The sequence below is a fragment of the Cricetulus griseus genome, chromosome 2, assembly GCF_003668045.3.
Source record: "Cricetulus griseus strain 17A/GY chromosome 2, alternate assembly CriGri-PICRH-1.0, whole genome shotgun sequence".
Lineage (NCBI taxonomy): Eukaryota > Metazoa > Chordata > Mammalia > Rodentia > Cricetidae > Cricetulus > Cricetulus griseus.
In genome coordinates this window covers 125,667,119-125,683,916 of record NC_048595.1, presented here as the reverse complement: position 1 = coordinate 125,683,916, position 16,798 = coordinate 125,667,119, and the positions used below count along the sequence as shown (strand labels likewise).

The 16,798-nt window shown below is 40.0% G+C and overlaps 1 protein-coding gene across 5 annotated transcripts in view; it reads right to left on the bottom strand.

Moving 5' to 3' along the window:
• The window catches only part of Rad54b (RAD54 homolog B), a 77,826-nt gene that overhangs the window by 58,411 nt on the left and 2,617 nt on the right, over window positions 1-16,798 (bottom strand). For 4 of the 5 annotated variants that reach the window (XM_027403519.2, XM_027403521.2, XM_027403520.2 and 1 more), the window contains exons 2-3: window positions 15,391-15,541; window positions 9,611-9,692 (exon numbers count right to left, since the gene is read on the bottom strand). In XM_027403519.2, coding sequence (XP_027259320.1) covers window positions 9,611-9,692; window positions 15,391-15,525 — 217 coding nt within the window. In that variant the 5' untranslated portion in view covers window positions 15,526-15,541. The remainder of the gene's footprint in view (window positions 1-9,610; window positions 9,693-15,390; window positions 15,542-16,798) is intronic. The other variant, XM_027403522.2, reaches the window with a different exon arrangement.

Genomic DNA, 16,798 nt, shown 5'->3' with positions numbered 1-16,798 from the left:
TTCTGGACCAATTCCCAGCACTGCAATTAAAAAAAATATATCAATACTTTCAAAGTAACTTTCCAAGGTTACTTATTAACTACAGTGGTGAAACTATTTTAGATGGAGTCAAAAGAAACCTGCACACACCATTTTATTCAAATGAAAGTAATATCACCAGTAATGGGATACACTGACAACACGTACCTTGACTGTCCTGCCTCAAAATGTATAAGCTTAACCAAATCATGAAGGAATATCAAAAAACAATCTAAGTTATAAACAGTCAAAGTTGAAACTCAGCCTAAATGAATTACATAGTGGGTGGGGCTATAAGCACCTAAATGGCTCTCCAAAAGCATGTGAAAAGCCCAGCCCTGTAAGGAGGTGGGGAAGTCAGGGACCAGGTTCAGAGAAAAACAAAACAAAACAAACTTGTCTCAAAACTAAGGTGGAAAGGCTGGGTTGTGGCAGTGTGCACCTTTGATCCTAGCCCTCAGAAGGCAAAGACAGGCAGATCTCTGTGAGCTCCAAGTCAACTTTGTCTACATATCAAGTTGTAGGACAGCCAGGGTTACAAAGTAAAACCCTGTCTCAAAAATGAATAAATAAATAAACAAATAAATAAATAAATAAATAAATAAACAAACAAACAAAAAACACTAAAGGCCAGTACATAATCTCGAACTAACAGGAAAAAAGGCTTTTTACCATAAACAATGTCTTTTTTTTTTTTGGTTTTTTGAGACAGTGTTTCTCTGTATTGCTTTGGAGGCTGTCCTAGAACTGGATCTTGTAGACCAGGGTGGTCTCAACTCACAGACACCCTGCCTGCCTCTGCCTCCCAAGTGCTGGGACTAAAGCCGTGCACCACCACCACCACCCAGCTATAAACAGTATCTTAATCCATTCAGTTTGTCATGACAAAATACCACAAACAGGCTAATTTATGCACAGCAATTTATTTCCTACTACCTATCCTGGAGACCAGCGATTGCAAAATCAAGGCATTGGAATATTAAGCATTAGGTGAAGGCACACTTTCAGAAACTTGTATAGATAGCAGTGTCCAGTGTCTTCATGTGGTGGAAGAGACAAGGGCATTCTATAGAGCCTACTTTTAATTATTTTTAGATTTACTTTATTTTTATGTCTGCATGTATGTATGTACACCATGTGCATGCCCAGTGCCTGCAGAGGTCAAAGAGAACATCAAATCCTCTGGAATTGGAAGTATTGGCAACTTAGAGTCACATGTGTGTGCTAGGAATTGATCCTGGGTCCTTTGGAGGAGCAGCCTATGAGTCATCTCTCCAGACCCCAGAGCCTATTCTTAAAGAGCATGAGCACATTCATGAGGCTCTACAGTTTATTTATAAAACACACACCAAAAATTTGAGGGTGCATAGAGCATCATGCCAGCAGCTTATTTTGAACAAATTTAGAAAAGGTACACATCATACAACACACACAAAAGTACATTTCATGACTATTAATGTTAGTCTTGAATATTTAGGGAAGTGAGGATCTTGCTATATGGCTTAGGCAGAAGCAAAACTCTACTCAACCTCCTAAGGGCTGGTATTATAAGAGTGTATTACCATGTCTGACCCAAATAATCTGAAAATTTAAATAGCAAAAAGCTTAAACTTAAAAATACAACAAAAATCATATTTTTTAACTACTAAACTACCAAATATCAAAAAGTATAAGTATATACTTATAATACAGCTGAGCATCAAAAAAAAAAAAAGAATACATCCATTGCTCAAGCATTGCTAATGAGAGCACAGATACATACTAACCTCTGCAAAGGCCAGCTGACCATTATCTACCAGAATAATGAGTGTACATTCTCTGTGACCATCACCCTATTCCAAGGTATTACACATACACAACACACACACACACACACACACACACACACACACACACACACACACACACACACACACACACACACACACACTATATATATATATATATATATATATATATATTCATTTATAATATCAAAAGACTCATATGTCTTAGAGTTTCTATTGCTGGGAAGAGACACCATGACCACAGCAACTCTTATAAAGGAAAAACATTTACTTGGGGTGGCTCACTTACAGTTCATCGATTTATCATGATGGTAGGACATGGTGTTGTGCAGGCAGACATGGTGCTGGAGAAGTAGCTGAGAGTCCTATATCTTACAGGCTACAGGAAGTGGTCTGAGACACTAGGCAGTATCTTGAGCATATATGAGACCTCAAAGCCCACGTCCACAGTGACACACTTCCTACAACAAGAGCACACCTAGTCCAACAAAGTCATACCTCCTAATAGTGCCACTCCCTTTGGAGGCCATTTTCTTTCAAACCACCACACCTTACAATCTAAATATTCATTGGTAATACATTGACATGCTCATACAATGGAATCAGCTTTTTAAAAGAGTAAGTTAGTTAGACACACTGGCATGCATTTATAACCCTGGCTGAGGCAGAAAGATCATGACTTTGAGACCAGCCTAGGATACACAGTGAAGACAAGGCCATACCTTGCTACAGAACAAGTATCTAAGGGCTGGGTAAACAGCTCAGTGACAGAATGCTTACCTACCACTCTGGGTTCAATCCCTAGCACCACTGGGTGGGGGAGTAACTTAGTTCTAAATGCACTAAAAAAGACTTCAAAGATAAACTTTTATGAACGAAACTTCCTAGGGAAAAACTACAGCTTCAAAATGAAGCTTCTGCAAGGCTGATTAGCAGATTAGAACTGCAGTGACTGCAAAGTCTAGCTACAATTTATTTTAGGATTTTATTTTTGTTTTGTTTGTTTGTTTGTTTTCCTTATTTTTGTTTTTTGAGACCAGGTCTCTCCACATAGTCCTGGCTGTGTGTAGGCTACACTGACCTCAAACTCAGAAAGATCTGCCTGTCCTCTGCTCTTGAGCACTGAGATTAAAGACACTACCATGCCCTGCTCCTTGGGCTATCTTTAACCTCCTCTGTGTAGGGTCCCACATCCTCAGACTAACAGATAAAAACTTTTTGGTATGTATTAACTTCACAAAAGACTAGTTTTCATCAACCAAAAGGCTAAGAATCCTCAGACAGCATGAGGCCTATCGTAAGATTTCTCCAATCTGCTGTTGTAACTACCTACTTAAGGTTTCCACCAATGTGTTCAATTTCCTTGATTTATGACTTCCTTTGTTCTGTTACTATAAAAACTTCATGAAAACTGAGCTAGGTGGTGGTGGTGGTGGCGGCCGTGGCACACACCTTTGATGCCAGCATTCGAGAGGCAGAAGCAGATAGATCTCTGTGTGTTTGAGGTCAGCCTGGTCTACAGAGCAAGTTCCAGTACAGCCAAAACTATTATTACAGAGAAACCCTGTCTGGGGGAGTTGGGGGAAAAACTTCATGAAACTGATTCCATATAAGAATGCAGAATTTGGGGTAACCTAAATCTGTGCTCCCAAGCCATGGTCACTCATATTTGGCTCCAGAATAAACTCCCTTATTCCTTTTAAGGTAAAAGTTATATTTTTGCATCAACACTATTACAGTAAAAATGAAATGAAAAAGAAAAAAATGCAGAGTAGTCAAAATGGCACAGAAGGTGACAGTGCTTGCTGCCAAGCCTGATTATCTTGAGTTGATCTCTGGGATCCACATGGTTAAGGAGCAAACAGACTCAAGCTGTCCTCTGATATGAACTCACACACACATAAATAAGCAACTAAATATATAAAATGAACAATTAGTTAATTGCTATTTGCAGAAAATATAGACAACAATTTTTTTCAAATATGTAAACCTGTGCTGGCTAGTTTTTGTCAACTTGACACAAGCTAAACTAGTGGATCTTGATAGTACTTAGGCATTTTACTGGCCTGCCTTTGGAGATCTGACAAGCCCTCAGCTGCTGCCACTAAGAACACCACCTGTGCCTATTCACTATGTTCCCTTTTAAAAGGGCCCTACCCAATCCCATTTCCCCCCTCTCCCTCTCCCCTTCTCCCCCCCTCCCTCTCCCCTTCTCCCCCCCTCCCTCTCACTTTCTCTACCCCTCTCCCTACCCCCTCCCTCTCTGTCTGTCCATTGTCCTCCCCATCCCCCACCTCTCTTTCCCGATGCTCCTCCGCTTTCCCGATCCTTTTCACTTAATAAAAAACCCCTCTGCATGGCGTCTTTCTCTCTTGTGCCGTTTTTTTTTTTAATTACAACAGTTCTTAACTTTCCTAATGCTGCAGCCCTTTAATACGGTTCCTCATGTTGTAGTGGCTCTCAATCATAAAATTATTTTCCTTGCTACTTCGTAACTGTAATTTTGCTACTGTTATGAATTGTAATGTAAATATCTATGTTTTCCAAAGGTCTTAGGTGACCTAAGACCCACAGGTTGAGAAACACTGAGCTAGGTCGTATGAAGAAACCTCCATTGAGAAAATGCCCACGTAAGATCCATTTATAGGCAAGCTTATGGGGCATTTTCTTGATTAATGAATGACCAATGTGGGAGGACCCAGCCCATTGTGGGTGTTACTACACCCGAGACAAGTGGTCCCGGGTTCTATCAGAAAGGAAGCTGAGCAGGGCAGTGGTGGCGCACACCTTTAGTCCCAGCACTTGGGAAGCAGAAGCAGGCAGATATCTGTGAGTTCCAGGCCAGCCTGGTCTACAAGAGCTAATTCCAGGACAGCCTCCAAAGCCACAGAAAAACCCCATCTCAAAAAAAAAAGAAAGAAAGAAAGGAAGGAAGGAAGGAAGGAAGGAAGTCTAGACTAGAGGTATGCCTTTCTACTTCAAATTAAGCAAAAATATCCCTTACAGGTATGCCCTCCTTTTTTTTTGGATTTTAGTTCCAGATGTAGTCAAGTTGACAACCAGGAATAACCATCACAACCATTAACAGGTATGACTCCATCTTTAACATGATTACATCTGCAAAGACCTCCGTTTAAAAAGAAAGTCACACTCAGAGATATCAGGACTTAGAGACTTATACCTTTTTAGGGAACATATTCAACTCACAATTCCCCTCTTCCAGGATTTGGTTCTCACAGGCCCAAGCTAAGATGACTCATTTAGACTATTAATAAAGAAAAGGGCCGTGCTGGATACATTTTTGTCAACTTGACACAGGCTAGAATCATCTGAGAGAAGGGAACCTCAACTGAGAAAATGCATCCATAAGATCTGGCTGTAAGTAAGCCCATAGGACATTTTCTTAATTAGCAATAGATAGAGGAGATCCCAGCCCTTTGTGGATGGTGTCACCCTGGGCTGGTGGTCCTGGTTCTATAAAAAAGCAGACTGAGCAAGCCATGAGGAAACCAGTAAGCAGCACCCCTCCATGGCCTCTGCATCAACTCCTATTTGCATTCCTGTCCTGACTTCCTTCAGTGATGAACAGTGATTTGGAAAGGTAAATAAACCCTTTACTCCCCAGATCTTTAGTCATGGTGTTTCATTACAGCAATAAGAACCCTAACAAGGGCTATCCAGAAATTGGCTCTTCTCCTACTCTTTCCACAGAAAGAACATTCTCTGAACCTTGGGAAGTCATCAGAGGTAAACTTACACCTTTATCCTCAAAGAACATCATCTGCAAATGTATAGTACCATAAAGAGACAAGCACCCAGGGAAGCAGAATGTAGTCACATGTACTTATTGGAGTTCTTTCTATTAAGAAAGAAAATAAACAAACCATCTTCTGGAACTCAGTGGTAAAGAACATGCCTAACATGCATAAGACCATAGGTTCAACTCCTAGCACATAGGCATGGGAGGAGAGAAACTATAAATAAGGCATATTATCAAATGCTGAACTGAGAATGCTAATTGAACTATTTTCAACTTCTTTACATATGTGAAATTTTACAAAACAAAAAGGTAATGTGGGGACATATTTTAACTGAAATATACAGAATTACATCCCCCTCCAGAATGAATTAGATCTAGAATTAAAAGGATGCCAAAAGGTACCATCTGTACACAATAGATGTCTTTCATCTTCATTCTTGTCTATGATAAATCCCACTGCAGAAACCCACCAGAGAACAAAACATTTCTTGGGGTCTTTTCTCCAATTTGACCTCTCTGAATAAGAGGCAGAAGAGTATCAGACAGTTGGAATAGGCTCCCCAGTTCAGTGAATTCACTAAATCAGAGAAGGAACTAATGGCTAAGTTTATTAATTCACTCATCAATTTATCTTAACTCTTAACTCGTTCTCATATTTAGTATTGAAGGGAATGACAAATTATGGGTAGGACACAAATCACCAGTCATAACAGATTATATTATATCTCACAGTAAAAACATCATTCTCAGATAAAGAGATCAGCTACTATGGTGAAAGAAAGGAAGAAGGAAAGAAAGGAAGAAAGGAAGGAAGGAGTGAAGGAAGGAAGAAAGGAAGACCAGGCACACAGGATTAATTACATTAATTATCTACCCTAGGCCTGACAGTGAAAAAGAAAGCCTGGGATAAAAAGAAAAAAAAAAAAAAAAAGGAAGTCTGGGAGGGAAGTAAGAAGGAAAGGAAAGCTAATCAGAGACAAGGCAGTAGCCACACCAATAAGCCCAGACCTGTGCTTGAAACCAGCTCCAGAAGAAGTCTTTCTCATCCTCATTCTGACATGGAAGTAGGATGGCTAACCAGGAAAATACAGAATTCCTTTCTCTACCAACAAGAAATGAATTCACAAAAAGGCGAAATGATTATGCAGTCAGTATTCAGTAGCCCTAGAGTTGAGGCCAGCTCCCAGAATCTGTCCGTTCAAAGAAACATGAATAAAAGTATGCCTTTCGAAAGGCTGAATAAATTCTGGGAACTATCTCACTTCTATTTCTTAAGTTACCTGTATCTCTAGCAGATACAAAGGAACCATAATTATTGTAACTCAATCAACCATGGAGAAATGGAACATAGGTTAAATGTTTAGGTTTCCTGCATTAATAATTCAAAGCTGGCTTGACCTTTACCAGTGGCCATGTCAGGAGCAGCCGATGGCAACTGAGCTTCAGATGTTCCGCCCATCAGAATGTAAGGCATGGATGAGTATTAGATAGGCAAGGCCCCAAGGGCTTTGGCTCCAGAATGTCTCTTGCTACTGCTGTCCCTTTACATATTTGCCACTGCCATTTTTCTCCGCTATCTGGTATGGTGTAAATGGGTGTGAATTCCCCACTGCCTCTAATGTAGTGTGATTATCTCTTGGAAATATCCCGTTCTACTAGGCATTTTTACCTGTGGATTATTATGACAATGAACTCCTTTTAAGCTGTGCTGATTAACTGAAGCAATGATTTTATACAATAAGTGTTAATTTGAATAGAATTTTGATGATTGAGGGTTTTTAACAAATATAGTAAGGGATTATGATAGAGGTTAGTTTAGTGGGAAAATTAATATAGGTAAAGGCATGATATAGTGTTGCCATACCCCTGATAAAGCAGGGGCTGCAGAGGATAGAAAATGGGACCAAGGAAGTGTTACACAAATAGGACTTATGAGTTTCTCTTGAGGAGCCTTATAGACTACTGTTTAGGTTAACAATTAAGGAAAACAATTGAGTCCCAGAAGCTAAAACAGCTCAAGTTCTTTTAACCTTAATGTTGGGAGATGTGTTCTCGGGTTTCTGTGTATATCATAGCCAAAACAAAGCTTTACATAATGATTTAAGGCTAAGATTTTTTTTTAATGGCTTTGAGATGGAAAATCTTGGGGAACAATTTAAAGTTTAGAAAAAGGCACACTTACAATAGTTAAGCGAGGGACTCATTGAGGTCTGGGAACAAAAAGAAGGCCAGGCTGGCTATAACTGGCTGATGTACCTACCTTTCTTGCTAGAATGTGTTTGTGATCAAAGGTACCCATTTCTGCCCCCAGCTTCCTGAGATAAAAGAGTATGAACCCAGAAGATTTAAAGTAGAGCTGACTGATTGTTTTTCATATATAAAAGTTTGTAATTCTTTTAAGTTTTGTTTTTGTGTTTTGGTTTTCCAAGTCAAGGTTTCTCTAAATAACACTCCTGGCTGTCCTGGAACTCACTTGTATCAGACCAAGCTGGCCTCCAACTCACAGAGATCCACCTGCCTCTGCCTCCAGACTGCTGGGATAAATAATAAAATGATTGATCCTTTGTAACCGCAAATGCAGTCTGCCAGTAAAATAAATGGCTGAGAAAAATACCTTGTGTACTTACACTCTGTTAATCTATAAAAGTTGCTTGGACATGCATGTATATGGGTTCCTGGGGATATAATTTGTTTTTCACCTGTGATATGTAAAATGTTTAATCATGTAAGGGAAATTGTAAACATGTTGTTTTTTACTTGTATTTGTAGGGAGAGATCCCGATGCCCTGCTGGGCGTGGTCACAGGTACTTAGAAGGGCGTAGGATAAAGGGCGAGGAGGAGCCGGGCTCGCTTTCATGGGGTTCAGTCAGCTGTCTCGGGTTCGATATTGTTCCTCATCAACAGGTGTCAGAGTGGGATTTCGGTTTCACCCCCACACCCCCCACTCCCCCCACTACCACTGGAGGCGCTCCAGGGGTCAGGGAGACCCGCGGTTGCCCCTCTTGAACTGAGGTGAACTCCCCATTGCTTCATGCACCGCTCCATGTCCCCTGCCATGGGATCTCTCCCTACATGTATTCACTGTAATCATTCACTTAAAAAATAGAATGTAATTTTTATATTGCTTGAAAGCTTTTGCTAGGACATATAAACTGTAAGGGAAAAAATAAACAGAGAAGGAAGACATCAGGAAGTAGAGAGAAAGAGGTCATCAGGAAAGAAGAAAGGAACCATCAGGGTAGAAAAACAGAAAAGAACAAACAAACAAACAAACAAAATAGAGTAAAACAAGCAACAGAATAATAAAAAAAAAAAAAGAAACATCTTTTATCCCTGAGGAAAAAGTCTGTGTGTTTTTTCCTCACTGACTCTGCATCTCATTCCTGTCTCCCTGACTTTCTGCAGACCTTACCACAGACTACAATAAAGTGATTTACATATCAAGTTTATCTCTTCAACTTTAGCAGTATCAACATGTTTATTACAGAACTTCAAACACAGTTAATTGGTACTTAAAGATTGTACCTGGCCGGATGTTAGTGGCGCACTTGAATCCCAGCACTTGGGAGGCAGAGGCAGGGGGATCTCTGTGAGTTCGAGGCCAGCCTGGTCTCCAGAGCGAGTACCAGGATAGGCTCCAAAGCTACACAGAGAAACCCTGTCTCGAAAAATGAAAAAAAAAAAAAATTGTACCTGATCAACAATTTTCCTATAGTTTTAAACATACACCTATTGCAAAATACAAAACTTCAATTACATGGTTTTGAGGGTTGTCTGATTGGTTACTTAGCCAGTACTGGGGCTCAAACCCAGGGCCTTGCCATGAAAGGCAAACATTCAAACCACCCACCCTTTTAATTAAATGGTTATGAATTCAACTTCTAAAGATAAATTTTGATAACAGATAATCTGAAGCAAAAAAAAAAAAAAAATCCAGCGGTATTACACCAACAATTATCAAATTACCATCCATTCTTAAATAATCATTTCTATAGCACTGTGACCTGACAAGTAAGTATAAACATAGTAAAATCACTATCTTACCTGTATGAAGTAGATCCATTTCCCTAGTGCTTCCCTTAGTAGGCTGAAGATTTGAACTGCATACAGCTGGATCATTTTGTGACTGTTCAGCACCCAAAAGAAAAAAAAAGAAACAAATATTTTATACATGAATTAAATCTAAGTTCCTACATTTTTACATAATAGGCTCTAAATTTAAAGCAAGCTGCCAGTTTCTACATATCTGTATTAACAATAGGTACTGGGGTGGGGGCAGGGAAGCTGCTGGGGTTTCAACTGGGAAGCCAGTCTAGGATATACAACAAGTTCAAAACCAACCTGAGCTTCACAGCAATTTAAACCCAGCCTGAGTTATACAACATGCTGTCTCAAAAATCAAGTGCTTGGGGCTGGAGAGATGGCTCAGTGGTTAAGAACATTGGCTGCTCTTCCAGAAGACCCAGGTTCAATTCCCAGCACCCAGATGGCAGCTCATAACTGTCTGCAACTACAGTTCCAGGAGATCTAACAGCCTCATAAAGACATACATGTAGGCAAAAACACAAATGCACATGAAATAAAAATAAATAACTAAAAATGTTAAAAAAAAAAAATCAAGTGCTCAATGATAGAGCACTTGCCTACCAAACACAAAGCTTTGAGTTTAAACTCCAGTGCCTTCAAAGGAAAGCTGAGACAAACCAAATATTCCTTAACTAACGAATGAAATATATAAAGCATGGCAAATGACTACAACAGAATATTAAGTGTTGTGGGTGAAATAAACACTCTCAAAGATATGGTTTAGTGTCCAGAATCTACCAATATGTTGCCATCTTATGTGACAAAGAGGCTCAGAAGCTGCATTAAGAGTTAGAGACTTAGCCAGGTGGTGGTGTCAAACACCTTAAGTCCCAGCACTCGGGAAGCAAAAGCAGGCGGATCTCTGTGAGTTAGAGACCAGTCTGGTCTACAAGAGCTAGTTCCAGGACAGCCTCCAAAGCCACAGAGAAACCCTGTCTCGAAACCTATTTCCCCCTCAAAAAGAAAAAAAAGAGTTAGAGACTTTAGGAGAGATTATTTTACATTATTCAAATGGAGCCAATCTAACCAAATGAGTTTCAATTGCAGAAAAACAGAGAAACAGCAAATTCCAATGCTGGCTTGAAAATGGAAAAGGAGACCACAGTGACCAATAGAGGCTGGATGCACAGCTGTTGCATCCTAGTAGGGTATGCTGAACCAGCACAGGTAGAAAGATCAAGAAATCAGGTAAGTAAATGGACTCTTCCCTAAAACCTCCAAATATCAATGCAGGCCTTACCGACACCTTGATCTTAGCCCAGTGAGAGGTACTGCACAGTGGTGATTTCGATGAAAACTGCCCCCCATAGGCTCAGGCATTTGAACACTTGGTCCCTAGTTAGTGATGCTGTCTGGGGAGGTTTAGGTGGCACAGCCCTGCTGGATAAAGTATGTGAGTAGAGATGGTCTTTGAGAGTTCATAGGCTCACCCTACTTCCAGTTTACCCTCTGCTTCCTAATCATGCTGCCATGCCAGCTGCTTGCTGCCATGCTTCCCCACCATTATACTCTTATCCACTGGAACGGCAAACCCAAAAAAGCTCTTCCTTTACAAGGTGATTCTGGTCATGGTATTCTATTATAGCAACAGAAAAAAACAACTAAAATATGGTACGCCCTGTATAGGTAAACATTCAAGATGTGTGTATGTACCAGATTTGCTCATCGTTCATCTACCTATTGATGGGTTTGTGGTTGTTTCCAAGATAATACATTTCTGTTAAGTCCATAAATCCACAGCACTATGTTATGAGAGCAAGAGAAAACTAGTATTTCTGTAATAAAAATTAACTCCTGACACCTACTACAACATGGATAGCCTTAAAAACATTATGCTACAGGGAAAAGCCATGCAAGTTGCAAAAGGACATGTATTACATGAGTTGATTTATATGAAATATCAATAACAGGCAAGTCTAGAGACAAAATACGTTAGCCATGTCAAGTCTGGAGAACTTGGACAGAAAGGGAGTGGCAGTTAGCATGTAAGGTTTCTTTCTAAGGTCATGAAAACAGAGACAGTTGAATGTGGCAATAGTTGTACAACTTTGTAAATTTATTAAACAAACACTGAGCCAGAATGGTGGTGCACCCCTTTACTCTGGAGGCAGAGGCAGGTGGCTCTCTGAGTTCCAGGCCATCCTAGTCTACAGAGCAAGTTCCAGGACAGCCAGAGTTACACAGAGAAACCCTGTTTTGAAAAATAAAACAAAACAAAAAAATTTCCGTACACAGTACAACATAGTTGAACCTTGGAAATATAAGTGAAATAAGCCAAACCTCAGATGGCAAACAGCACACAATTCCACTTCTTTGCAGAATATGAAGGTGTGAAATTTATGGAAAATAAAAGTCATTAACCAAAGAAAGAATAGGGTGGTATCCTTAATGAGTGGAGTTTTAGGTACAGAGTTACTGTATAATGCACAAAGTTTTCTGTTTGGGCTGCTAAGAAAACTTTGACAACAATGAGGATGGTTGCACAATGTTGCAAAAGAAATCAATGCCACTTAATCATAATTTTTTGTTTTGTTTTGTTTTGTTTTCGAGACAGGGTTTCTCTGTGTAGCTTTGGAGCCTATTCTGGAACTCGCTCTGAAGACCAGGCTGGCATCGAACTCACAGAGATCCGCCTGCCTCTGCCTCCCAAGTGCTGGGATTAAAGGCATGTGCCACCAACGCCCAGCTTAATCATCCATTTAAAATCTCAAAAACCAGGTATTCATAATCTCAGTTCTCAACAGGCAGGGACAGGATGCTCAAAGCAACTTGGAAACCAAACTGGGATACACAGAGTCACAGGCCAATCTGGGCTACAGAGACCTTGACTCAAAAATAAACAAACAAATAAATGATAATAAAGCTTATGGTTACCTCCAAATAACATTTTTAAAAAATAAGACTTGGGCTGGAGAGATGGCTCAGCAGTTAAGAGCACTGGCTACTCTTCCAGAGGTCCTGAGTTCAATTTCTAGAACCACATGGCAGCTCACTATTGTCCATAACTTCAGTCTCAGAGATTCTGATGCCCTCTTCTGGCCTCCATGGGCACCAGGCATGCATGTGATTGAAACACAGATATATACAATATATACAAATAGAACATCCATACACATAAAAAAACATAAAATTTAAAGTAAAAAATTAAGACTTTAAAATCTAAAACATGGGTTAAAAAATTAGAGAGTAGAAAGGATTTATATACTTTCTATGTTTTATATACCTCCTGTGCATATAAGAACTTTCTTCTTAGACCTAAAACAAGCACAATCCTTTGAGAACTGGAGAGATGGCTAGGCAGTTGAGAGCATTAACTGCTCCTGCAGAGGACCTGGGTTCAATGTCCAAAACCGACATGGCTGCTAAGAGCCATCTGGAGGTCCAGTTCCCAGGAATCCAACTCCACTGTCTGCCCTCTGTGGGGCACTGCATGCACATGGGGCATAAACATACATACAGGAAAACACTAGTACACATAAAATAAAAAATATAATTCTGTTTCTTATACAAGCTTTATAAAGACATTTCTAGCAGTTTTGTTTTGACACAAAACTTCATACTCCCTATCCCCTGTCTCAGCAATGCTGAGATTACAGGTACACACAATCACGCCTGGCCCAGCGTTTGCTCTCTATAAACTGAACACCTAGAGGCTGAGATTGTAGCTCCATCAAAGATCACTTACCTACCATGTGCAAGGTGCTAGGTTTATCCCAGCAAAGAAAAATAATAATCATAATGATGATGTAAAAGTCTGAAATAATTATATAAATTATTTGTTATTTTTCTCTTTAAACCACTGTATCCCAAGGTTCAACTCATCAAATCAGTAACTTGAAAGAACACTAACTAGACTTTTTTGTTATATTTATTTATTGTGCATTCTGCAGGTGTGCATGTGTGCACACACATGCCACAGAACACATGTGAAATCAAAGGACAACTTATGGTTGTCTCTCCTTTCACCCTGTGGGTCCTGGGGATTGAACTCCGGTTGTCAGATTTGGTGGCAAGTGTCTCTACCCACTGAACCTCCCCACCAGCCCATAGGATGACTTTCCAAGATACCCCACCTCTTCCTTGAAAAGATTTTTATTTACTGCGGCAGAGACGGTCCAGTCTTTTACAGGTCAGAGAGACTGGGAACAAAGACTTCTTCTCTGAGTGTAAAAGCTTCTCTTCTCTTTTTCAGACACCCTTTTCATATGCCTCACACCAAGTTCATTACAAAGAGGGAATTTTTCCCATAACCAAAAGTTACACAGTTACTACATAATCACCATAAAAACATATTTCATGCACTTTCTGAGAAACCCCACTCAGTTAAACATTTATCTTCTATACTTCCCATCCATCAGATCAGGGCCTTTCAGCCATAACCATTTACATAGGCAATAGTTTTTATAATTGTCAGAAAAACAGGCTACTAGTTTCACTTTTCGTAATTTAAATGCCTGTCCAATTATCTTGACTGACCATCTAATTCTTTGCTTTTTAGTTACATGAAGTCATTATTGAAAGCTTTGTTTTAGCTATGATGCATGCCTAAACCCGTGAACATATTTCACAGCATCAAGATTAAAAGAACTTGAGCTAACTCCTGGGACTCGATTGTTTTCCTTAATCATTAACGTAAACCATAGTCTATATGGCTCCTCAAATAAAACGCCTAAATTCTAGCTATGTGACACTTCCTTGTTCTTATTTTCTATCTTCTGCAGCCCCTGCCCTCACCTATATTAATCTTCCCACTAAACTAACCTCTATCATAATCCCTTACATAATCCCTTGGGTTTTTTTGGTTTTGTTTTTGGTTTTTGGTTTTGGTTTTGGTTTTGGTTTTTTGAGACAGGGTTTCTCTGTGGCTTTGGAGGCTGTCCTGGAACTAGCTCTTGTAGACCAGGCTGGTCTCGAACTCACAGAGATCCGCCTGCCTCTGCCTCCCTTTAGTGCTGGGATTAAAGGCAGGCGTGCACCAAAACCACCCAGCCCTTAGTACATTTGTTAAAAACCCTTAACCATCAAAATTCTATTTAATAGTATAATTGTATAAAGTCATTGCTTCAATTAAACAGTACAAGAGGAAATCATCTCCATAATAATCCACAGTTTAAAATGTTCAGTTGAATAGGCTATCTCCATGAATAATCACACCTTCATCAGAAGCAGTGGGGATCCCCTACACCTATCCATACCATGTCAGGTAGTAGAGAAAAAAGGCAATGGCAAACATGTAAAGAAAAGTAGCAAGACACATTCTGGAGCCGAAGCCCTGGGGCGGGAGGGGTGGGTTGCCCACTTGCCTATGGTGGGGTAGATTCACCCATCACTGCTTAGCTTCCTGGTGGGCCCATCTCCTGAAGTTCAGTGGCCACCTGCTGCTCTTCCAACATGGCCACCAGCACTATTAACAAAGGCCACGTTATTATTTCTAGGAATTTTGGAAGATTTGTCAGAAGACACTGAAAGTTCTGATAGGCAACAAGGTTTTACTTTTTGTTGCTGTTATGTTTCTTTTTCTTTTCTTTTTCTTTTCTTTTTTATTTGTTTGACTGCTTTGAGACAGTTTCACTACACAAGACTAGGCTGGACTGAATTCATGAAGTCTAAGCTAGTTTTGAACTTATGGCAATCCTCCTGCCTCAGCCTTCCAAGTGCTTGGCTTACAGGTATGAGTCACCATACTTAGTTTTAGGCAGTATATATATTTCATATTATGATTCCCTTCTTTTATTTACCTGAAATAGTTTTATATCTGGACCCATCTTTGTAATCTCTTTAGTCAGACTTGTATTACTTCTTCCTGGAGGTATGAATTTTGGTTTTTTAAAGGAATTTCCCTGCACCTGACTTGGTGCTGCAGATCTTCTCATCTTCAGCAATACTAACCTGAAAAATACCAAAATAGAAACTATCCATGAATGTGAACAAGTGTCCCTAACTCCAGTCCCAAAGAATCTGACACCCTCTTTTGGCCTCTGAAGGCACCATGTATACACGTGGTACACATACATACATGGAGGCAAACAATCATACACTAAACTAAAAACAATCCTGTTTAAATTAAGAGAATAAGCCTTAGAAAACTTGGGAGTTGGCGGGATAGCTCAGTGACTAAAGCAGTTGTGTGCAAACAGGAGGACCTAAGTTGGGAATCCCCAACACCCATGTGAGTTACTGCAGAGGCAGCATGAATCAGTAACTCCAGACAGAAGGCAGGGAGAGGTGCATCTCAGTCACTAGCCAGCTGCTTTAGCCAAAACAAGTCTATGAGAGACCATCTCAACAAATAGGTGGGTAAGTGATTGAGAAAGACATCCAACATCAACTTCTCGCCTCCACACACACCTACACAGGCAAGAATAACACACACACAAGCACACACACACGAACAGCACACATGCCAGTGCACAGACCCCCCCCCAAAAAAAAAAAAAAAAACGGGAACAACCTCAACAGCTAGACACTGCAATTTTCAGTAGATAAATGCTACTGAAAAGAATTTCAAAGTTTGAATTGTGTCAACTTGAGCACAGGTTAATTTTGATAATGCTATAATCATATTCCTCTTGTTATAGAATATTATTTCAAGGGGGGTACTTATGTTTATGCTCTGGAACATTTGTTTAGTAATGTAAAGAAGTGTTGCTTTTGTTTATGCTGCATTTAACTCTGTGAAGCTATGATTCTTTACCTATTTAAAACACCTGATGGTCTAATAAAAGAGGTGAACAGCCAATAGCAAGGCAGGAAAAAGAATAGGCAGGGCTGGGAGGCAAGAGAATAAATAGCAAAAGAAATCCCCTTGCCCATAATTAGGTACTAGATGAATATGTACCCATACACACAACCCAATACAGTCTTCACAAACTCCTAAAATTCTGAGTCTTGGGCTGGAGAGATGGCTCAGAGGTTAAGAGCACTGGCTGCTCTCCCAGAGGCTCTGAGTTCAACTCACAGCAATCACATGGTAGCTCACAACCATGTGTAATGAGATCTGGCGTGCAGGCAGACATACAGGCACAACACTGTATATATAATAAATAAATCTTTAAAAATTCTGAGTCTTCACTGCAGTTCCTCCATGTAGACATGCTCTCTTTCCCCTGAGCTCTGGACCACTCTTTCCTCTATATGGTGTTGGAA